Source organism: Cetorhinus maximus, chromosome 14 (genome assembly GCF_964194155.1).
Source record: "Cetorhinus maximus chromosome 14, sCetMax3.hap1.1, whole genome shotgun sequence".
Classification (NCBI taxonomy): Eukaryota; Metazoa; Chordata; class Chondrichthyes; order Lamniformes; family Cetorhinidae; genus Cetorhinus; species Cetorhinus maximus.
The window spans coordinates 58075543-58100541 of record NC_135892.1 but is presented as its reverse complement, the minus strand read 5'-3'; the positions used below and the strand labels follow the sequence as shown (position 1 = coordinate 58100541).

The 24999-nt window shown below is 41.7% G+C and overlaps 1 protein-coding gene across 1 annotated transcript in view; it reads left to right on the top strand.

Moving 5' to 3' along the window:
- The window catches only part of LOC144689682 (echinoderm microtubule-associated protein-like 6), a 693547-nt gene that overhangs the window by 444868 nt on the left and 223680 nt on the right, over window positions 1-24999 (top strand). The window contains exons 13-18 of the mRNA XM_078556972.1: window positions 5940-6058; window positions 9078-9264; window positions 14400-14505; window positions 15887-15980; window positions 16117-16217; window positions 20706-20908. Coding sequence (XP_078413098.1) covers window positions 5940-6058; window positions 9078-9264; window positions 14400-14505; window positions 15887-15980; window positions 16117-16217; window positions 20706-20908 — 810 coding nt within the window. The remainder of the gene's footprint in view (window positions 1-5939; window positions 6059-9077; window positions 9265-14399; window positions 14506-15886; window positions 15981-16116; window positions 16218-20705; window positions 20909-24999) is intronic.

The following is a 24999-nucleotide window of genomic DNA, read 5'->3' as shown; positions in this document are numbered from 1 at the left end:
ACCCACTTGACAGTGGAATTCTAGAGGCTTCTCTCCAACTTTAGTTACTGAAAACAGCAGACTTTTGCAAACATGGCAGAGGCTTCCTCAAGGTTGTTTTACACACTCCTTTTTGTTCTTATATGGCCCCACTACATCACCTTCCTTCCTTATATATATTTCCCTTTAATCTGTAAATTCCATTGTTCTGCATGTCTTTGGAAATGTACTTTTCCCATAATATAAAAATCTTCCATGTTGCCAATATGATCAGTACCTTTTGGGAAAAACAAACTTAATAACCTTGCCCTATTTATCTTTAGTTGTAAATATCCTACCATCCCTTCGAAACTCCAACAATTCCTGAACTTATCTAAAAATACAAATTTCCTTCACACCCTACATGGTAAGCCCTCATCCATGTTTACTCATTAGCATTTCAAATGCCTTTTGCCCCTAGCTTCTTTTGATAATTTCAAGCTTGCAGTCTGACTCTAATTTAATCAAATCACACAGACAGAACCATCTACACAAACACCCATAAACCTACTTTATTATAAGCCACATTAATATTATGAAAATTATAGTTTCATGACACTAAGTTGAGATGTGATTTAGCTAAAGTAGACTGGAAACAGCTACTTGGAGGCAAATCAGTGCCTGATCAGTGGGAGGCATTCAAGAAGAGATAGTGAGGGTTCAAAGCAAGCATGTTCTATTAAAGAAAAAGGGTGTGGCTAACAAATCCAGAACCCTCTGGATATCAAGCGGCTTAAAGGAGAGAATAAAGAAAAAAAAGAAGCTTTGATACAGAGGGTTTAGTAGTGCAGGAAACCTAGACGAGTTTAAGAAGTGTATAGACAAAATTGAAAAAAGTAATTAGGAAAGCAAAGAGGGCATGAAAACCTATTGGCAAGTAAAATCACAAAAGACTCAAAAGATTTTTTTTTTGTAAATGTATAAACAGGAGGATAACTAGAGAGTAGCGCCTAATAGGGACATAAGGGTAACCTGTGTGTGGAGGCAGAGGACATGCAAAGTATTCATCAAGAACCATACCCATCTATTTTCACAAAAGAGAGCGACGATACAGACATTGCAATCAGGGAGGAGGAATGAAATATTAGGTGAAAATTAGCATTGAGAGAGGGGAAATATTAAGAGGTTTAACATCTTTGAAAGCGGTTAATCCGCAGGCCCAGACAATGTATCTCCTAGGCTGTTAAGGGAAGCAAAAAAAAAAGTGGAGGCTCTGACCATCATTTTCTAATCCGCTTTGACTACAGATGTGGTGCCAGAGGACTAGAGGATAGTTAACATGTACTATTATTTAAAAGGGAAAAAGAAATAGAAAAAGGTTTGCAATTGCAGACCAATCAGCCTATTCCCCAGGGTAGGAAAATTGGAAAACTTTCTAAGGGACAGAATAAATGTTCATTTAGAAAGATTATTCAAAGACAGCACAGATTGAAGGGAAAGTTGTGTCTGACTAAACAGGACTGAATTTTTTGAGATTATAAAAGGAGAGTTGATGGGGATAGTGAGTTTGATGTAGCCTATATGGATTTTAGCAAGGCTTTTGATAAAGTCCCACATGGCAGACTGATCATGAAAGTAGAAGTCAATGGGATCCAAGGCAAAATGGCAAGTTGGATCCAAAATTGGCTCAGAGGCAGGAAGCAAAGGCTAAGGTCGGTGGGTGTTTTTGTGACTGGAAGGCTGTTTCCAGTGAGGCTCTGCAGGATTTGGTACTAGACCCCTTTCTTTTTGAGATATATTTCAATGATTTTGACGAATGTAGGGGAATGATTAAGAAGTTTACAGGTAATACAAAAATTGGTCCTGTGGCTGATAATGAAGAGGAAAGCTGTAGATTGTAGAATGATAGCAATGCCTGTCAGGCGGGCAGAAATGTCAAATGGAGTTCAATCCATAGAACTGAGGGGCGGTGCATTTGGGGAAGGCTAACTGGACAAGGAAGTACAAAATGTGGTAGAATAAGAGGTTTAGAGAATTAGAGGGACTGAATAAGATGGTCAAGGTGGTTTACTGAATACTTGCCTTTATTAGACAAGGAATAGGCCCAGAACTTCCATTCTCTGGATGGTCGTACTCCAGAGGTGCACTGGACCCCTCAGAAGTCCCCACACACAGACTACATGGGAATTGCCTGAGAAGTTTAAATTTCCATTGCGCAATTATCCTGCGTCTGGAACCCTCCAGAAACTCCGATTTAAAGTTGGAGACTTTAGATGGTTCTGACTCACTTAGCAGAATAGATATCCAGGAAAAGTTTGGATTAAAACCAGTTTTAACTTTTCCTGGGTAACTGTATTACTGAGTCTCCACCCACAACTACCACCCCCATCTCCCACTGGATCTCCCGACCACCTTCCCCAACCAACTCTCCCCCGACTACACACCCACCTGCCTGACCACCCGACTCTTCCCCCTCAACTACATCCCACCCCCGACCACTCTCTTAACTTACCCCCCCCGAACTCCCCAACCACCTACTCCACCAGACCCACCTACCCCCTTACCTTCTCTCCTAGCTTGTCAAAGTGGCTTTGGGACATTTAAACTTTCCAGCATATGGCAGCTCGTGCCATAAAAAGGGGGCATGGTTTGATTTTCCCCAATGCTCCTACACCCTCATGAAGGACTTTGGAACCAGTATGCTGCACATTTCCCAGGAGGCCTGGGTCAGAAGTCTGGGTGAGAAATGTTGAACTCCAGTGTAGGGTAAATAAATAGGAGCAGAGTGGTAATCTGACAGTGATTGTCACTCCACGGAAGATTCAGTCCATAGAATGTCATTTGGGAAGTTATGCTGGAACTGTATAGAACACTAGTTAGACCACAATTGGAGTTGTGTGCGCAGTTCTGATCACCACACAATAGGAAAGATGTGATTGCACTAGAGGGTACGGAGGAGATTTAAGAGGATGTCGCCTTGTCTGGAAAATTTTAGTTATGAGGAAAGATAGGTTAGGGTTGTTTTCTTTGGAAAAGATAAAGCTGAGAGGTGACCTAGTTTAAGTGTATAAAATTAATGTGTTGAATTTTACAGGCCATGTGCAGTAGAAAAGCAAATGGGTGGACTCGTTAATGATTACGGCATAGCATCAGCAGCTTACCCACTGCCGGCCGGCTGAGCCCTGACCCACTGCGATTTTATGAGTGGTTGTGAAGGGCTTGGGTGGGTTTCTGCCTGTGGCCCAATTGAGGCTCTTAAGTGGACAAATAACTCTCAATGGACAGCAGGAGAGACCGGTGCCTCTCCGCACAGTTTTGCCTCCCCCCGTCCATCTTCCACAAGTGCCCTGTCCAAATTGCCCCCCACCCCACCTCACCAGGGTCAGTCAGCTTGGTCCCAGCAGGATCTCCGACGTGCTTGAATTCAGGGTCCATCATTGAATGCCACGTTCTTGGCTTACCTGCAGAAGCCACCACTCATGTTAGCACTGCCAGTGTGCAAAGTTGCCGGCTTCCAATCAAGAGCCCACCCTCTGCATATAATCCAGCCCTATGGGTCTAGACAGAGTGAATAGGAAGGCCCTATTCCTTGGTTGAGGGGTCCATAGCTGGGGGCATAGATTTAGGGTAAGAGGTAAGTGGTTTAGAGGATATTAGAGGTCAATTTTTTTTTAAGACCCAGAATGTGGGGATCTGGAATTGTCTGCCTGAAATAATGGTAGAGGCAGAATTCCTCATAATATTTTAAAAGCACTTGGATATGAACTTGAAGTCCGGTAACCTACAAAGCTATGGACCAAGTGCTGCAAAGCGGGATTAGACTAGATGGCTCCTCGTCAGCCGGTGCGGCCAAATGGCTTCCTTCCACATTGTAAATTTCTATGATTCTATTTCTATAAAATTAGCTTGATTGACAGGCTTGGCTTTCAGTTGGATGGAGAGGATTCTGGAACAGGCTGCAGCAGCAGTTAGGCCTGATCCCTGCCCTGGGGGTGGGGTCCCAATCCTGGCCGAAAGTTGTCAGAACCTTGGGGTCTTTGTGCGAGGGTGGGGGAATCTTAGGGTCAGGAGGAAACACTCCTGCTCCTCCTGGTCCACAAGCCATGCTGTAAAGGCATTTAACCTTCTTGAGAAGCTTCTCCAGAGTATTATGCTGAACCAAGGCTGGCAAAATGACCTGAAAATATGCAGCCCTTCAGGTGTATGCAGTTTGCAACATTTATGCATGCAGGAAAAGGAACATCATTTAGGTTGTAATCTGGATATGACAGGTCTCAACATGCCCTGGGGTTCCTGTCTGTCCTACACCTGGTAAAAACAAATCCACCAATGCAGAAGAGTGCAGGAACACCTTACAATATTGGCAGTTCCTACATTCTCAACCTTTGATAGGATGGTAGAGCATCAGCAACCAGTCTGTCTGGCCTTGCTACCCTTGTGCTTTTGGGTTCTCGAGGCAATCTGCAAAATAGGTTAAAATCAGAAGCTGCCAACCTCATTAAAATGTTTACATTTTCAACCCAACTTCTGCAAGCATGTTGGCTGCCCTTTCCTGTTCTGCTTCAGTTAGACCTCCATGTAGGTGGGTTGGGGTCAGTTTTCAAATTTTTAAAATTCAGTCCTGGGCTTCAGAGTAGTTGGGAGGGACTTTGAGAACAAGAGGAAGGAGAGGATACAGCTGTGCAGCTGGTCTCAAATTTTGATGATGAAATCTTCTCACTTTGATGTTAGAGGTGAAAGTGGGCTTTGAGATTCAAGGAGACAATTGGATCTCAGCCTTCCATTCAACCTATCCTAGTGGGTCGATTTAACCAAGGGTTAACAAAGCATGAGAGATAGTGCTTGACTGATCAAAATAGCCCTGACAATGGATGACTAGGCAATTTGAATGCCGGGTTCATTGAAGTTTCTATCTCTCAATTGCAGGACATCCCAAAGCACTTTACAGCCAATTAAACACTTTGGAAAGATTGTGACTGTTGTAATGTCAGGAAATGTGGCAGCTAATTTGCTCAAAGCAAAGTCCCACAAAACAACAATGAGATGCACGACCAGATAATCTGTTCTAATGATATTGGGAGAGAGATAAATATAGGGCAGGACACTGGGCGAACTTCCCTACTCTTCTTCAAACAGTGCTGTGGGATGTTCACCTGAGCATGCAGATAGGGCTTCAGTTTAACATTTCATTCAAAAAATGGGACACATGACAGTGCAGCACTTCCTCAGGACTGTACTGAAGTGTTGATCTAGATTATGTGCACAAGTCTCTGGAGTGGAATTTAAACCCACAACCTTCTGACTTGGAGGAGAGAGTACTACTACTGAGCCAAGGCTGGCAAAATGTGACCTGAAATTATGCAGCCCTTCAGGTGTATTTGGTTTGCAACTCAGATGGAATGCAGCAGAAGGAACAAATTAGCTTAAGATCTGGATATGACAGGTCTCATACTTGTCCTGAAGTTCTTGTCTGGCCTCCACCTGGTGCAAACAAATTCACTAATGCAGAAGAGGACAGGAATTGCTTACACTACTGGTAGTTCCTACACCTTGACCTTTAATAGGCTGGCAGAGCATCGGCAACAGATCTGTCTAGTGAAACCAGTTGTACCAACAAATGTAGGGCCCAGAAGAGTGTCCAGGGCAGGTTCTCAGCCTAGGCCCCTAAAGGGAACTTCCCAATTCCATCAGGAATTTTATGTATGTGTCTTACAACAAGGACTGTAATATTTCAAGGATTAGGGAGGAGATGTACCAAGTACCCCCCTCATTTCAAAGTTTAACATCAGTTCCTGTAACCTCTTGAAGTTTTGAAATGGTGATACCTCACAAAACCAATTGAAGTTAGTGGCACAATCCTGGCATAAGTGTCAGATTGCTATCTTTGAAATTTCAGCCTCCAAAAATTGTACTTCATGCAAATTTATTTTGAAAAATTTGTTTTTACAGTGGGAATGTAAATATTTTGTTTTAACTTTTAGGTCTACAAAGAAGATCTACCTCAGCTCAAACAGCAAAGCAAAGAGAAAAAGCAAGCAGCAGCTTCTCTAAAAAGAGAGAGAGCCCCTGAAGGAAGTCTGAAACTACAATTTGTCCATGGGTACTTATATAAACTTCTCTTCTACTTTTATCTATATTTTGATGCGTTTTGTAATTGTATTCTGATTCAGTGCACTTAGAACAATTAACAAAGCACCATGCAGCCAACCAGTGTGTTTTTAAAATTTATTCTCGACATGCAAGCATTGGTGGCAAGGTCAACATTTATTGCCCATCCCTAACCACCCTTGAGAAGGTGGTGGTGAGCCACCAAGAAACCTGTGCAGCAACACTGCAATTAGCTTATTTAGACTGCAAATCCTACTCAAATTAAGGTTTCTCCCCATAGAGCTGAACCATTCATGCAAAAATACATTTTAATGGACCCTCTGCCACCTGCAGTGACCCTGACCTCCCACTAGGATTATCCAGTCTGTTTCCTGTTCATTCTTTGGGCTTCATAAGATCATTTTTTTCCCCTTTGGAGCCAAGCCTCAATCTCTGCTCATCCTCTAAAAAGATTCCTTTCTCTATAGGCACCATCAGGCATGGCAAAGGATAGCAAATTAAAAGGTACATTTTCCAATCTACACTATTGGTGGCAATGGTGCAGTATGAATGACGGGAGAAATTGGAATATAAGGTGGAATTCTGGGATTGCATTATCAGCCCCACTAACTTCGTTTGAACGTGTTATGCATTCATATGATATCATACAACCTAATTTCTTGCCACCTTTTGTTTTCTGCTGTGTTTCATTACATTTTTCTTCATTTTTCTGAAATCAAGATCTCTTCAATATATACAAAATTTTGCAAATTGTAATAAAACTATTGTGCTGAACCTATAGTATGAAATAACTTTCATTTTTGTAAAATATCTCATAAAATTCCATCCTCATTGCAATCTCTTTAAAATGTTTTCTCTGGATAGTGGACACTATATTGATTCTGTCTACTCACTTCTGCCAAGCAGCCTAGACATTTCTTAACATAGGAAAGAACCCTGGCATGCAATAAAGGACATCCCCATTTTGCTGCACTTCTGCCAAGATTTTCTGAAATGTGTCAAATCAGAGCAGACCTCCTCTTTACTCCAAGCAACCTTCTGTGGCAGAAAAGAAACAATTCACATGAGCCATTTTAAAATGGCAACTAAAATATCTGAGTGCTATTTCTGCTCCAGTTTGTCAATCTCTTTGTCACTCCGAAGTCCTGCTACTTCAATACCAAAACTAGAAAATTTCCCTTTGTATGCTGTTGTGTGATAACAGAATAATAAAACTGAGTACTTCAAAACTGCATCTGTATTAATTTCTTCTTTACATTTGAACTCTATTAAATCAAATAATGGGTACGTATTTTCTTATATATGAAAGTCAATAAAGCACCTAGTGTGGAGTTTTGCCTCTCACGCACACACATTGGAAAATTGAGTGTATATTTCCTACAGGTTTTCATCTGTACCCGAATTTCCGATATGCACTTCCATTGGGCGAAGTTGTGCGCTGAGTTCAAAAAATCATAAAATTACCTCTATATTGCAAAAACATGTATAGCTAGCTGTTGAAATGTTAGCATGTTTTCAGGTAAGGAACCAAGGACAATCTTTAGCTATGGGTCATGTTTAATTAGTGAAATATATTTCTGGCAATCTGCACTTGATGCTAAACTAAAAGCAAAAAACTGTGGATACTGGAAATCCGAAACAAAAACAAAAGTACCTGGAAAAATTCAGCAGGTCTGACAGAATTTGCGGGGAGGAACACAGTTAACATTGAGTCCGTATGACTCTTCAACAGAACTAAGGAAAAATAGAAGAGAGATGAAATATAAGCTGGTTTAGGGTGGGGGGGGGGGGGGGGGGGGTTGGTGGGACAGGTAGAGCTGGATAGAGGGCCAGTGATAGGTGGAGATTGCCAAAAGATGTCATGGACAAAGGGGCGTTGACAGGTGGTGATATTAGCTAAGAAATGTGCTAATGGTGACATTAAGGGTAGAAAGCAGGACGTGCAAGGGACAGAAAGCCCTAATGGGGGTGGGGTGAGGGGAAGGGATCAAAATAGGCTAAAAGGTAGAGATAAAACAATGGATGGAAATATATTTAAAAATAATGGAAATAGGTGGGAAAAGAAAAAATATATATATATATAATTATTGGAAAAAGGGGGATCGAAAAGGGGGTGGGGATAGAGGAGAAAGTTCATGATCGAAAGTTGTTGAACTCAATATTCAGTCCGGAAGGCTGTAAAGTGCCTAGTCGGAAGATGAGGTGCTGTTCCTCCAGTTTTGATGCTCATTGCTTATGATTCACTTTTCAGTCTCCGGGGCAGTGGCGGTTTTGATAAAGTAAATAGGGCGAAACTTTTTTCAATGTCAGATGAATTGGTATCCAGAGGATACCAGAGATAACTTAATGTAATTGGCAAAAGAAGCAGAATATGAGAAATATTTTGACATGGCAAGCCATTATAATTTGGAATATGGACTGCCCGAAATGGTGGAAGCAGAATAGCAGCTTTCAAATGGGAACTTGATAAATACTTGAAGGAGAAAATACTTGAAGAAAAATAAAAAATGTAGGACTGAAGAGCAAGCAACATATGGGGATTAATTGGGGCAGGAGGTTTAGTGGGGGGTGTGAGGAAAAACTTTTTAACCCAGAGGGTGGTGACAGTCTGGAATGCACTGCCTGGGAGGGTGGAGGAGTCGGGCTGCCTCACATCCTTTAAAAAGTACCTGGATGAGCACTTGGCACGTCATAACATTCAAGGCTATGGGCCAAGTGCTGGTAAATGGGATTAGATAGGTAAGTCAGGTGTTTCTCACGTGTCGGTGCAGACTCGATGGGCCGAAAGGCCTCTTCTGCACTGTGATTCTGTGAATTGGATAATTCTTTCAAAGCCAGCATAGGCATGATGGACCCAATGGCCTCCTCCTATGTTGGATGCATCTATGACAACAGGCTGCATCCTAAACAGTCTAAATAAATCAAATGGAAAGTTGCCATAATTATAAGTATATTTTATAAACATTATGCTATTATATTGTATAAGCTTATTTTGTATTGTGTTTTTAAAGGTACAGAGGATATGATTGTCGAAATAATCTCTTCTATACCCAAGCTGCTGAAGTGGTCTACCATGTTGCTGCCATTGGTATTGTTTATAATCGACAACAGCATTCACAAAGATTCTATCTTGGACATGATGATGATATCCTCTGTCTAGCCATTCATCCAATAAAGGACTATGTGGCTACTGGGCAGGTATTTACAAATTATAAAACCTGAATTGTATTAAGCTATTCAAATACAAAGTAGCAAGTATATAAACTGTGCCAAGGAGGCATTCTACACAACTTGTTGGAACTTTAATGTCCTTTTGCACAGAATGGTACCATGCAAGTTAAAACTGAAATTTTCCGCATGGTTTTCCACATGGTTGTGTTGTGAGGAACGGCCAAGCAAAAATCAGGCTAAAAAGAAAGAAAGGAGTCAATATCTGCCTCCTCTGTTACACCTTGACATGGCTGGTTGCAGAGCAGTATAAATTGGGACACAGAAGCTGAAGGGGACATTGTGTTGCATTGCGTCCAGGAGTATAAAGCTCTGGCATAGAAAGGGTTAACATGATACAGGGTACAGTACCACTCAGTGATGTAAAGGAACACATGACCCGAATCTAGAGGGGAGTCTGGAACTGGACAGGTGGAGTGTAGAGGCAAGGATGGTGACAGCTCCTAGCTTAGGCCTTGGACTGTATGTATGTATACAGTTACTTGTAATTAATAAACACTTACTGTTAAACTATACAAGACTCAATCTCTTCATGAGACCTACTGAACTACACACATCTTACAACATGGTGGCAGCTAATCAGAACAACCCAGAACTTCAGAAGCTGGAGAAGAAATTTAAAACCGGAAGATTGATAAAGCAGCATTCTGAACTGATACAAAGGTGCAGAAGGAGATCACCAGAGAAAAGCCCCAAAGCAGGAGTGGAAACAGAAGGCAGAAATAAAACTCAGCCAAAAACTCCATTGAATCCTATGGAAGTAGAGCTTCAATACCCAAAGAGTGCAGAGTCAGAAGACCTAGTAGGGATGAGCTGAAAACTCAAGTTCTTGGCCAGAATGAGTTTAAACCGCTTTTAACTTAGTAGCAGAGCAGTCAGATTGGATTTCCTTCCAGCATTTAAAGCTATGAACACTTTTAATTTCAAATGACCATGGATCAAAAATCTACCTTACCAGACCAGTCACAAAATTGGGGACGCTGGATAAAGAGATTCTTTAAATACACAATTGCTTCAGGTCTAGATAACAAGACAGAAACTGAACAGGTTAACACTGCTTTATTCATAGGTCCAATAGCCAATCCTATAATAGCTAGACAAGGAATCAATGAATATTCATCAAAATTTGACAAAAGTTTTAAAATCATTTGACATTTATTTTAATTTGAGCAGTTAACAACATCCTTTAGAGAGTGAAGTTTAACAAATGTGTCCAACAGCCAGGAGAACCTATTGATTCCTTCATTAATGAGCTGTACAGAGTGGCTAAAGGCTGTGACTACTATGACCTGAAATCAGAGCTAATCAGGGACAGAATTGTCAGAGTGGCAGACAAGGCACACTCAGACATGCTTCAAGCTAAGGAAAATTTGACCCTTGAGAAAAGCCAGGTTGTCAGGCAATCCAAAATCCATTTATAGCACAGGTCCATCTTAAGAGGTGAAAGTAAGCCATGGTACAGAGCAACCCCCACTGCCAAACTAGTAAAGCAGCAGAGGGGCAGGGACACTACAGGCCAAGGGAAGCAATACCCAAACCAACCCGTTGGTGACCATGCCAGTGCTGTGAATCCAAGCGACCCTACAGACGCAATCAATGTCCAACAATCTCTAACCGCAACCACATACAACACTTTGGAAAGCTAAAACAACCAGACCCGAAGATGATTCCTGGAGGTCAAGGTACCACAAAGAGGAAACACAACCATGCTTCTTGGATGAGGTCAAAGATCAGGGATTTTCAACCTGGCACGTGGACATTTCATTTAACGGTTATGTCAAATTTTAAATTGGACACGAGAACCAGTGTTACAGTTCTCTCGGACAAGGAATTGTGGCTGAGACACCCGACTACGAACGACAGACACACTACTATGGGCCCAGAGGAATCCAACTTCTGGTTATCGGCACGATTCTGGAACCATCAAGGTATGACGGCAAACAAATCCTTGAAGTCATGTACGCCATCCGTAACCAGTCTTTTTATCTTCTGAGCAGAGATGCCTCTGTTGCCCTGAACCTTCTTATAAACGGCAGAAGACAACTTCTGCTGTTGATTACACACAACTGCAAGTTCCTGAGAGCCCCAACAGCAAAGATACTCCTAACTGGGACTTCAGCTCCAAATTGTCTTCACTCTTTGAAAAGCCAGTTTGTCTATTTTCTTTACAGGTGCCAGGAGCTCCTCATTGGTCAGACCAGCCAACCACCCAGATGGTTACCATGACACCACGAATGGAATACAGCCAAGAGATGAACCAACAGCAAGAAGAGCCTCAACTTCGGCACTGACATCTATTGGTAAGATACCTCAAGGCAGCGTGACAGACACTATAACCTCTGGCCACTACAACCATTAGCCAGTCAATGCTGGAACAGAGAAGCGGCCATCAACCGACAGCAGCACACTTCAGTGAGACAAGGAAGCAAACCCAATGAGAATGTTGTTGCACAGAAAGCTAAACTGCAAGATGAACCTGTTGATCAGTCACACCCAAACAATAAATAGGAAGAGATCTTCCATCCCAACATGCATCATGACGAACTACACATAGGAAGAAAAACAGAATAGACATGAGTTGAGAGTTCGTTTTCCCTGTATGGAATGGGATAAACCAATGGCCATCGATAAAACCAGACAGGGAGTTGAGAAGCCGCTGTTCAACTCTAAAGAATGAAAAAGAGAATTAAGATCAACTGCCCAAATGCCAGAATGACCACATCCAAAACAACCTGCTAGTAATCAAGATTTACCCAGTATAAAACAGAGTCTACCACTCCAACTGTTGTAAAGACAAGATCTTTAAGAATTATAAAGCCTCCAGGCCACCTGAACCTGTAAACACAGACCTGGGGGGGTGGGGGGTATGGGCAGGGAGAAGAGGTTGTAGAAGTAATGTAAATATGTTGGGTAAACAGGAATACATTGTAAAAACATTAGATAAAGATGGGTGGGTGGGGGCAGGTGTAGTATAAGGGTATGGCATAGAAAAAAGAATGCAATTGTGGGACTAGGTACAGAACTGTCCACATTAATATAAAAGGAAAACATTACCTGAATCTAGAGGACAGCCTGGGGCTGGACAGAGGTGTGTGTAGAGCCAAACATGGAGATAGCTCCTCACTTAGACCTTATACATATATATGCATATAGTTAGCGTTGTTAAAGCTTTTCATTTTGCACTCATCAGGACAATTCACAAGAACAACAAATGCAAAGGGAACAACAATTTATATTTTTCTCAATAGCGGTCCTGTATCCATGAGCTCATTTGACATTGCTAGCCTATTCACCATTGTACAGCTCAAAGAAGTCCTTTGCAATGATATAGTGCTGCAGTGCAAATGCAATCTAGACCTGGTGCCATTATGAGAATCAGTATTCATTGAACTTATGAACTCAGCAACTCGTGCAGTTGAGTTCAGTTTTAATAACATGATGTATGTCCAAATAGATGGTGTTGCCATGGGATCCCCTCTAGGCCCACCTCTTGCAAACATCTTTGTTGGACTCCACAAGAAATGCATCTTCGATGGAATGACAACCAATCTCCTACACCTTGCATACTTCTGATATGTAGATTATATGTTTGCTATATTCGAATCTGCAGCTGCATGTAAGAATTTACTTACATACCTTAATGTGCTCCATCCTCTGCTCAAATTCACTTTTGAAATGGAGCAGTCAAATGAGCTCCCTTTCCTTGAGGTGCTAGTTGAGAAATTTGCCATGGGGTTCTCTACTACTGTCTACCTCAAGCCTACCTTCACTGGTCAATATATGCATTGGAAATACTACTGTTCCATGCACTAGAAGATTGACTTTATCAGCAACCTCATAGATAGGGCCCGAGCCATTTGCTCACTGTGCAAGCAAGATGCTGAAATAGGGTGCAAAGCCATCCTGCAAGATAATGGCTACCCTGATCAGATCATTGCTTACTATATATTGAGGAAACTCATGAATGGGCCCAAGGCCGCCATTTCGGACCTGAGAAGTGCCCAGTCTACCTCAGATTACCCTGGAAGGGTAAGGCGTTTCAAAAAATCTGAGCATCAGGTGAATCTAACTGTTTCATGCTGCTATTATGCAGTCAGTAACAGCACGATTCAAGATTATAATTCGGGCGCGTAGTATGGCTCACTTATGCATGCTAGAAGCTACATACATTAATACACAGGGCCCTCTTCTTTCCAGACAGAATCCCACTAGAGCTGTACCTTGAGTATCCTGCCTTCCATTCTTAATTAGCACTTTTCTTAGATAATATCACCACCTTCAACACCTCTTTGATCCTTTTGTCTGTGACATCTTTTGATTATCTGCTCCTATCACTGCTTGCTTATCCCCACAATCACCCCACCCTCAACTTCTTTCTCCCCCCGCCCCCCCACCTTAGACCAGCTTATATTTCACCTCTCTCCTAACTATACTCAGTTCTGCCGAAGGGTCGTGAGGACTCGAAACGTTAACTGATTTCTTCTCCACCGATGCTGCCAGACCTGCTGAGTTTTTCCAGGTAATTCTGTTTTTGTTGTGTAAGAAGATGTACACGCATTGTGCCTGTTTCTGTTTCAACTAAATGAAATAGACAAGAGCCATTCTCTGGTTCATTCCCCAGGACAGTGTGTTGACCAGAATTAACCTGCCTGATTTGAATTTAAACAAAGCTTGGCAGTTAACGGTCAGCCATCATGCTCCATTGCACTGCTTCTAACAATCAGTCCATTTGCCAACCAATCAGCACTCTCTTCAAATATAAATTTTAATTCCCTTTACTTTTGGTATTCTTGCAAATTGGCCTGATGAGTGCAAGCTTTGACAACGCCTTTTTTCAGCAATACTCAAGTTCTGTACTACAAAACGACTATTAGTTATTAGTAGTTAAACATTTACTGTTAAACTATACAAGACTCAGAACCTCTTCAAAACCTACCGAGCTACACACAGCATCTTACAAAAGGGAAGACAAACAAGTGACTTGGCTGCAAGCTTTGCCAATTAATCAACTGATATATTTATTGAAATACTTTAGTTCAAGTTCAATGTATAGTATCATAAGTTTGTGTTTATTAAGTGTTAACAGTAACAATATTTTTTGTTAGATTGGGCGGGATCCATCAATTCATGTTTGGGATACTCAAACACTTAAATGTTTGTCGCTACTAAAAGGACAGCACCAGAGAGGAGTATGTGCCCTTGACTTTTCATGTAAGTTACCTCAAGCACCTGTTGCAAAGTCTACTAATGCTTAAAAAAATTGATTTTCAATTTCACAACTGGTCTTGCAATTTGAGGATCTTATCAAATGCTTGCTGGATCTAGTCGATGCAAAAAGTTGTGTTCTTATCTCCTTCATCTTTTCCACAACACACATCTAAAATGGAATTCATGTTTAGCCTATGCCTGGAATGGAGGAACTAATTGAATTACAAGAGGGGAAATAAGTCAGCAATAATGACTTATCCATAGTTGGGCAAGGACAGCAGCTGAACTGTCCCCTGACCCAACTGAATCCCAAAGATCAAGATTACTTTTTTTACAATGTTTAAACATATAGCTCCAAGCTATATTCCTGACGATGCTAAAAAAAGATTGCTTTGCTTTACTGCACTAATTGCACTTCAAAAGTAATCCATTGGCTATAAAGAATGTCCTGAAAATGTAAAAGGTGTTATATAAATGCAAGTTCTTTCTTTCATAGAATCATAGAATACTGCAGCACAGGAGGCCATTCAGCCTATCGTGCCTATGCCAGCTCTTTGAAGAGTAATCCGATTAGTCCCATTACCCTGCTCCTTTCTCCATATCCCAGCAAATTTACTCTAGATATCTAATTCACTTGTTAAGGCTATTATTGATTCTGTATCCATGATCCTATAATGGGTTTCAAATCATAACCACTTGTGCATAAAAATCTTTGTCACCTCTAATTTTTTCACCAGTCGCCTTAAATCCGAGTCCTCTGATTATTGACCTATCAATTAGAAACGGTTTACCTTCATTTACTCAACCAAACCCATCATGATATTAAACAGTTCTTTCAAATCTCCTCAGCCTTCTGGGCTCTAAGGAGACCAACTTCAGCTTCTCCAGTCTGTAAACCATTATAATAAGTCTCCTCTGTATCCTTTCCAAAGCCTTCACTTCTCTAAGCTTGCCAAGAAGCTATGATATATGAATGTACTACATCCTGCCTTGACAAAACCAAACAGTAGAATAGTCTTATGTAAAACATTTGTGAATGTAAATTCTGAAAAGTAAAATAACTTTACTTCAAAAATTATAATTATGTAACTTCAGTGAGACAGCTGATTTCCAGCTCACCTTTTCCCAATGTTGTTATTTGTGATTTAGCCAGAGTTGGGAAATGCTTATTTGTATTAGTGTACATATGGTTACCGCCACCCTTTTCAAAAGAAATTTAACATTGCGTAGCATCCTACCTATCAGTTATATATTTCTTGTGCTAGTATTTAGTATTCTATGAAAACAAACACTGCCTGAATTTTATATGGAAAAGCAAATTTAAGCTAGTGTGCTGTTCTGGGAAGCAAAACAGTTCATTCCATTGTCTCCTTTTGTTTTGCAGCTGACGGAAAAAATTTGGTGTCCATTGGTTTGGATGACAACCACACTATAGTAGTGTGGGACTGGAAAAAGGGAGAAAGACAAGCAACATCAAGGTTAGCACTTTATGCCTCTTTGTCTCCTAAATTCACTGTAGTGCTTTCAAAAATTAGGTGATTAACAGTTTATTACTGTTCCTTTTGTTGAAAAAGATCTGTTACAAATAATGTTATTGCATTGATTTTTATTTAGAGGACATAAAGACAAGATATTTGTAGTGAAGTGCAATCCACACCATGTGGACAAACTTGTTACTGTTGGGATAAAACATATCAAATTCTGGCAACATGCAGGTACCCTTCTATTTACCTAGTTTATTCTCCAAGTTCATTTTGCTAAATCGAAGGGAAAGAATGTATATTTACACCTTAAACTGTTAGAATGATTGCTAAAAGCTGCCTTTTATTTAGATTTATAATGGACTGTTAAAACAGCCAAAGTAACTATGGGTGATAGCCCACCTGGTGGTAATCTTAATGTATATCATGAACTTGCAAAATATATTGCCGTTTGCTGAACGGTTTATAAGCAGGCTTTACACAAATTTTAAACACCGGTTAAGTGTTTTTTTTATGCTGGCAGAATTCAGAAAAATAACTCCATCATCAGATGTTACTCATGAAAAGAATTTAGAAAGTACAGTCAGATCAGACCTTAATGTCACTGAATGCAAGGGGAAATTTCACCTCTGACTGGTGGGAGAGAGGGTGGAATTATAAAAACATGAAACCGGACCCCAACCTGATGCAAATGAATCTAGTGGTTTTGGGGGTGTCCAAATAACCCACTCTGGAGAGGCGGGTCAGTGATAATATTCAAATGTGACACTGTTCCTCAGATTTTGGAAGCCAATTAAATTTTACTGTTGAGAGTTGGGTTTTTCACAGCTTGGGAAACCTGGCGGTGGAAGGGAGGCGGGAAGTGCAGGATCCAGAAGGTAAGTGCTTTTCCAGCACAGCTTGTGGGCTGTAGGAGCAGAAGTGCTTTTCCCAGTCTCTCAAGCAAACCTTCTATTGTAATCTCTCCAGCCCTGATCTCTCCCTCCCTGCAATCTCTCTCCTCATTCCTGCAGACCCTCCCATTGTTTCTCCATTCCTTACTCCCTCTATACTACTGTGCTCAGATACCACCCCATCCTTCCCCTCCACCCACACCAATCCCCAGTTTTCTGATTTCCAGGGTACTCACCAGTGACGCCACCATAGATTTTCCCATCCAAAAGCCAGCCAACCTCTCAATCTGCCTGGCTGCTGAATGGGATTCAGGAGGCATTCATCTCAAAGATCCATCATACTGTGTATGTGAGCAAAAGAACCATAATACCTTGCTACTTTTCCAACACTCAAACTGACCTGTGTCCCCATGCTCAGTTGGTACCTCAGGCCTAGGACCTTCCTTTTCCTCTGCAATTTTCCTGCAAAGAATTGAAGTGCAATACTCTTTAGTCAAATTAAATATTTGTATGGTGAAATTATCTATAGGTGCACATGCCCCAGTATCTTTGAGGATGCATATTTAAATGGATGATAACAAGCACCAAGTCGATCAAAATTTTTCTTGGAGCATTGACAGTAATGTCATTATTAGATAAGTGGTGCAGTATAGTAGATAAGTTCTGTATTAGCAAATGACTAGAGTATTGCTGAAAAAGGAGACATGTCAAAGCTTTGACTTGCACTCAAGAACATTTTGCAAGAATATCAATAAGGGGAAACCAATTTATACTGTATGAGAAGAAAGTGTTGATTGGTAGAGGCGCTGCCATGGAGAATGCACCAATTGATAGTGACTGAGTTAATTGCCAGGCATTTTGAAATTTAAATGAAGCAGCTTGACTGATTCCTCAGGCCAATGCCTTGATCAGTAAGTCAGTGAATGGCAGTCATTTATTTTATTTAGCTGAAACAGGCCTTATATTGTTTTCCCCTTACATTGGTATTCTTGTGAAAAGTCCTGATGAGTGCAAGACAAAAAGCTTCAACGTCTCTTTTTCAGCAATATAATAGATTACTTTAGAATCTGTGCTGTTGTCCTGTTTTATTAGTGTATGTCAGCATTCCAACCGAGTAGGATGTTTTGAAGGAGAAACATCCATTAAAAAGATCCTTGCAGGATAATTGATGGGATTCAGTGGCTGCAGTTCTCTGCCAGTGGAACTTCGGGCCTGCCAGTTGAACTCTTATTCTCACTGGTTTTCTTAGCATTGACTCCTTTAAAATGTTAGGTAATAGTGACATTTGTACCAGTAATTGACCTAATTTTTTCTATAAGATTTTAGAGAAAGATTATAATATTAACAGTTGCTTGGTAGTGCAGAACTTGAATATTGCTGAAAAGAGACATGTTGTCGAAAACTTGGACAAAACTCAGGAAATCCAAATCTCAAGCAATCACAACAATTTGTACCACAGGAGAAAAGGCTGCTGACCAGTGATAGATCTTATAGTTCCCTGTTGCTTTCTCCATGGCAATGCCTCAGCAAAGTCGATTTGCCAATCAGAAACCTTCTCCTTTACTATAAATTGTTGTGATCATTTGAAATTTTTGCAATTGCCTTGATGAGTACAAGGGAAAAGCTTCAGCAACATGTCTCTATTTTCAGCAATATTCAAATATTATTTTGTTCTCTTTTACAGATATTCCAGGCTTGACCCATCTTAGATAAGCCTAGAGTCTCCATCTGTCTCACTTGGCATCTTCTAAAGGATGCATCCAGGCATTTGGTGCTGCCTCAATAAAAGCAGTATCCCCAACTACCCCATCCTGCACTCTCGCCAAACTTCGCGCCCAGCATTCCTGTGGACTGTAATCTTGTAAATCTGCCTCCCTCCAACTCACCTGTACCGCCCCCTCCCCACCCTATTGCTGACACCTTGTGGAATCTACCAGCCAATCAAGTGTAACCGCCCCTCTCCACATCTCCTTCCAGAATGTCCATTCATTATTGATTGAGACCATCTGATCAACTGCCTCAAGTTCCTCCGTCACTTCCTTTCCTTGCCCTAGCTCACCAGGCCAAACTTCATCTTAAGTTGCCCCGTTCCCTAGTCCTGAACTCGTTATTCTCTAGTTTCTCTCCTATCTCCACTCATACCCTCTTCACGTTCATCTTGAGCACGAGACTCATCTGCTCCTCTGACTAAACTACTGACCACCCAACTTCCTATCCAGGTGCCATGTTAGCTGATATTGTTAAGTGTTCTCTTTCTTCAGGTATTGTCCTTCTTTCCTTCAAATCTGCTGTCTTCACTCTCTTCAAAAAAAACTAACCATTCACCGAACTGTCTTTGTAAACTACTACCCCATCTCCAACAAGTTTCCTCTCCAAAATCCTTGAACGAACTTGTGCCCATCCTTCCTGGAATTTCATGCTAGAATCCTCCTAATCATGTTTCTACCTCTGCCAAAGTATTGAAATGGCTCTTACCAAAGTCAGAAATAACATCCTAGGTGATGTGACAAAGGTAAACTATTTCTTCATGTCCTTCAACTTCTGCAGCATTTGAATGGTTGGCCATACCATCTTCCTCCAATACCTCTTCATCATTGTCCATTTGGGTGGGACTGCACTTGCCTGGTTCCATTCTTATCCAATTGTAGTCAGAGAATGACATGCAATGGTTTCTCTTCCTGCTCCCACATACTTACCTCTGGTGTACCCCAAGGGTCCAACCTTGGCCCTCCCCATTTCTCATCCCTTGGTGACATTACTCAAAAACACAGCATCAGTTTTCACATATATCCAGATGGCACTCAGCTCTACCTCACCTTCATTTCTACCTGAGTCATTGAGTTAGATTTTTGATTGACAAGGGAGTCAAGGGTTATGGGAGACAGGCAGGAAAGTGGAGTTAAGGCCACAATCAGATCAGCCATGATCTTATTGAATGGCAGAGCTGGCTCAATGAGCTGAATGACTGACTTCTGCTCCTATTTCTTATGTACCTCAGCACCCCTCTCAATTCCTCCACCGTCGCTAAATTATCAGGCAGCTTGTCTGATATCCAGTACTGGATGAGCATAGCTTTCCTCCAATTTGGGAATACTGAAGCCAGTGTCTTTGGTTCCTACCACAAACTCCATTACTTAGCCACCAAACAAGTTTGCTGCTATATTTGTCTGCATAAAAGTGACAACACTTCAACAGTAGTCCATTGCCTATAAAGGATGTCCCCTGAGAATGTGAAAGGCACTTTATAAATGCATGCTCTTAATTCTGTAAGATAACTGAGCTACAGAGTGCTATATACATGTAATAGTTGCAGTCAGCATCAAGTGCATTCCCAAGCTCCTCAGATATGTTTGAATGAGCACTAGACTTCAAGGATAATTCATAAATTATCCTAAATATGTTGCATTTTAGATGTAGGATTGAGAACTTCTTGGATCCATTCTAACCTTTGAAATGTAAAGCAGCATGTATTATTGTTGGCTCCAGAAACACATTATTCTGGACCAGATGTTTGTTGAAAGCTTTGCTTTGGATTGGAATATCATAACCACTTCAGTTACCCTTCTGGATATTTTAAGCAAGAAAGTGCTTGCACTAAAAAAATCCCTCATCACAAGTTCACTTCACCAGTATATATGCATCTTAAGCTTTAACCAAATTAGACCTTACAATTTCTGTAACTAAAAGCATTGCAAACCTAACAGGTATATAAAAAAGACACAGGAACTAGCTTAACAGATTACAATAGACTTAAAGTTGGTTTCTCTTTAACAACTTGTTTTAGTCAGTTATTGATTAGAATATTACTAACAGTTATCTCATGTTTAAGGTGGTGGCCTTACCTCTAAACGAGGAATATTTGGTAACATGGGGAAGCTGGAGACAATGATGTGTGTATCGTATGGCCAGATGGAAGAAATGATGTTCTCTGGAGCTGCAAATGGAGATGTTTACATTTGGAAAAAAAATCTTCTCCTCAAGACAGTTAAAGCCCATGATGGGCCCATTTTTGCTATGCATGCCTTAGATAAGGTGCTTTGAATTTTGTGTCACGATTAATAATGCTAATTTTGAAGTATATATTATGTCTGATCCACTATGGGGTCATTGTCACTTGTGGGATTTGAAAACAGGCAGTAGTAGATCAGCCTCCATTGAAATCAGTGGAAAGGAGAATTGGATGAGGTTTATAATGGGCAGCTGATCTAAACACACCAATTTTCTGCCACTCTGAAAAGTGAAAATTGGCCCCAGTGTGCGCTTTGTGCAGTTTAAGTCAAAAATTTGAGTAAACAAACTGGCACCCGTTTGTTGAATAGACTTTAATCTTCAATATTTGGTGTTGCTTTATCAGCATACTCAAATTATCCAAATCAGTAAATTTTACATAAAACAAAAGGAATATTTGGAGCTCGATTTCAAGATTCAGCACAGACTGAAAACTCTGGGTGTACTAGTTAAAGGGCCTTCTGCATTTGGTATGATGTTCACTTCGGATAATGTTTAAATTCTGTTCAGCACAAGTTGTCAAGTAACAAATATTAGCCAACATGAACTAGCTGACGTAAACTTAAATTGGCAGTTGAATTTGAGAAAATAAGTGAACTGCATCATTGGAACAATGTAGATTTTAGAGTAATTATCAAATTGAAGGAAGTATTGAAAAGAAAATGCTGTTAATCCTCTGGTATTTTCCTTCTAAGCTAAACAAAGTCCTAGCCTAAGATGTCAACTTGTCTGTTCTCTCCACAGAGATTGATTGACTTCTGTCTTTCTAGCTTCTTCTGTTCTTGGTTCAACTATTTAGTAGTAGCACAATTTTGAATTTTATAGATTTTACATTAGTTATTCAAGTTGACGAAGCAGGAAATAGCAAATAGTTACGACTGCTGCTATAAGCTACATTTTACACAGTGGTTCTTTTTCTTCTATCATCATCTACAAAAGCTATCTGGTCTCAGAATCATTGTCTGTAGGCTTCAGACAGCCTTTCCAGTTTGAACAAGCAAGGGTCAAAAGCTGTTTCCAGAAAGTGACTGGAAACAAAGAAAGAGGGTAGGGAAAATTGCCTGTTTTATTTATATCCAGAAAAATCAGCATCAAGGCACTCAATGTTAGATCAAGATCTTGCATGCGAGTTTCACATACAGAATTTGACCATAGTCACTTCCTAAGTTGAGGTTTCTACATCCAGCACACTCACTTGAAATTGGCAGGTGCTTAGTTAATCCATTTTTGTTTTAGGATGCAAATGCCCTTTTATGCAACTCTGGAATCCTTTTCACTAATTCTAAGTGATCATGGGGTGAATTTTAGAGGGTGCTACTCCTAGTGATATTTAAAGTGATCATCAACTGCTCTCAGGTAAATCGCTGAATGTTTTCCTTGGATTGCTGCTTTTCAGCTTTGAGAGTTTTGGATACAGGTCCTGAGTATTCATTTATGAAAATAATTTGGTGAGTTAAGCAGAGGGCTTTTGTCCAGAAGCTTCTGGCAAACTTCTGACCAGTTTCGATGGATTTGGTGCTTGCATTGTCATTGTGGTTGAAAGTGTGGGAGGGAGAGCAGACGAGAGTACAGGGAGCTGCAGCCATAGAGAGAAGAAGCAGATGGACGGCAACTTACAGGAGGCCTTATCCCACAGGAGAATGGAGAACCAAAACTTCTTACCTGCCATTCACTGAAGAATGGTGTTTAAGGACACTCCACTTTACCAGGGAGGTTGTCATCTGCTGCAGCACCATCTGCAGCTCAGCACAAGGGCTGGGATTTTCTGCCCCCATCCACAGCAGCTGTGTTCGGTGGCGAGATCAGAGAACCTCATGAGAAAGTCCTAGTCATGTTTCCTGGTGATGTAAATCAGGATGCGATTGTCCCCTCTCCCCGTCAATGGCAGGGTGTGTTTCCTGCTGTTAAACGTCAGGAACTTAATTGTAATAAATTTGCATATAATTCTGGTCACACGCCAGAATCAGCCCCCACGTCAAATTTAAATCCCACATCAGCATGATTTCATGATGGTGTGATTTACAGCTTCCTTTAAAAGGTGTTAACCTGGCAACCTCAACTTTGCCGGGAACTCGAGGTGCATGCACACAACTTTGCACAGCGCTTGTGATAATCCCAGCAGCTTCATTGATTCAGGGCCGGGGGGTGCAGGCACAGGCAGTCTCCTCAGCGACTTCTTTGTGGCTGGCTTGTGGTGCTGGGGCAAGGGCAACAGTGAAAAGGGGGAAGGGTGAGAAGGCAACCTCAGGCAAGGGCAACACGGGCGGGGGATCATGGCAGCACCGACTGAAGTTTGACCACAAACACATGCTTGGCGGGGCGGGGTGGGAGGGTGGAGAAAGCAGCCAGGCTAATGGCAAAACATGTTAAAAATGAGCACTCCAACACAGCTGAGTGTTTAGCTTGAGCATGCTTGCAGTAGCCTAGTCAAGCAATTGTGCCCACTTATGCAGCACTAATTCCTCACAGTGCCAATGATTGCTTCTTTGTTAACCTTCGTGCACACACTTCAAACTCTAATGAGTGTTGTAGAACCATTGGGCAACTGGACAAGCCTGAGGATCCTGTTGGGAAAGGTGACCATCAAACACTGATGGAGGGGTGCGCTCCTAGTCCTTTGAAAAATACTGAAATGTCACCCTCCAGGTTAGGAAAATGCCTGCGCCTGAGACGAGAGTTCACAATGCAGCCGAATGGCCAAAACTGCTGCCACTTGGTCATGTGGTGTGGGGTGGCGCTAGGTGCAGGCATCGTAAGCCATCATGCGCACTAAACACTGGGCACCCATGTGGTGGCCTGGACTCTCTGGCATGCATTAAGGGGCCTTGAGGCAGCCGCAGGCAATGACTTGACCAAAAGTGGTCTTTAGGAGACAATTACTGACCCTTGTGACTCTTTGATACTGCAGTAAAGAGACCATCACAAACATGGAGTCTGGTGTTTTCGCTGTCTGCCTGATTGCTTATAGGCACATTCTGCCTATAAGGAGAAGAATGCAACGGAGGCACCTGGCTCACCAAAAGGAGGAGCTGAACCTTGAAGACCAAGGGGTGGCACAGCCTCCTCTACACAGAGGATGAACCCCACAGAGCCATTGTTCATAGGCCCATTGCTAGACCCAGGGTCTACAGATGGCACGTGCTACTTGCAGATGAGCAAGAACCAGTGTTGCCAACACCTGCACATGTCAAGGGAACTGGTAATGCACATATGCCACGTTCTGCAGGTTTTGGCACCAGGGACTCAGGGCATCCATTGCCATTGGCAGTTAAAGTTACCACCATGCTCAATTTTTATGGCAGAGACCTTTGCTCGCAAGCCTCCATCCACAGATGTATCCAGGAGGTCACAGATGCCCTTCTTGCCAAGGCACATACCTTTGTCAATTTCGACAGGGATCAAGCAAACCAGAAAGCAAGAGCGCTGGGATTTGCTCAGATTTCTGGATTCAACAGGTGGAGGGTGCCATTGACTGTTATCTACTTGGAATTCCAGAAGGCCTTTGACAAGGTGCCGCACAGGAGGCTGCTCAGTAAGATAAGAGCCCATGGTGTTAGAGGCAAGGTACTAGCATGGATAGAAGATTGGCTGTCTGGCAGGAGGCAGAGAGTGGGGATAAGGGGGTCCTTCTCAGGATGGCGGCCGGTGACTAGTGGAGTTCCGCAGGGGTCAGTGTTGGGACCACAACTTTTCACTTTATACATTAATGATCTAGATGAAGGAACTGAGGGCATCCTGGCTAAGTTTGCAGATGATACAAAGATAGGTGGAGGGACAGGTAGTATTGAGGAGGCGGGGAGGCCGCAGAAGGATTTGGACAGGTTAGGAGAATGGGCAAAGGAGTGGCAGATGGAATACAACGTGGGGAAGTGTGAGGTCATGCACTTTGGTAGGAAGAATAGAGGCATAGACTATTTTCTAAATGGGGAAAGAATTCAGAAACCGGGAGTGCAAAGGGACTTGGGAGTCCTAGTCCAGTATTCTCTTAAGGTTAACTTACAGGTTGAGTCGGTAGTTAGGAAGGCAAATGCAATGTTGGCATTTATTTCGAGAGGACTAGAATATAAAAGCAGGGATGTGCTGCTGAGGCTTTATAAGGCTCTGGTCAGACCACA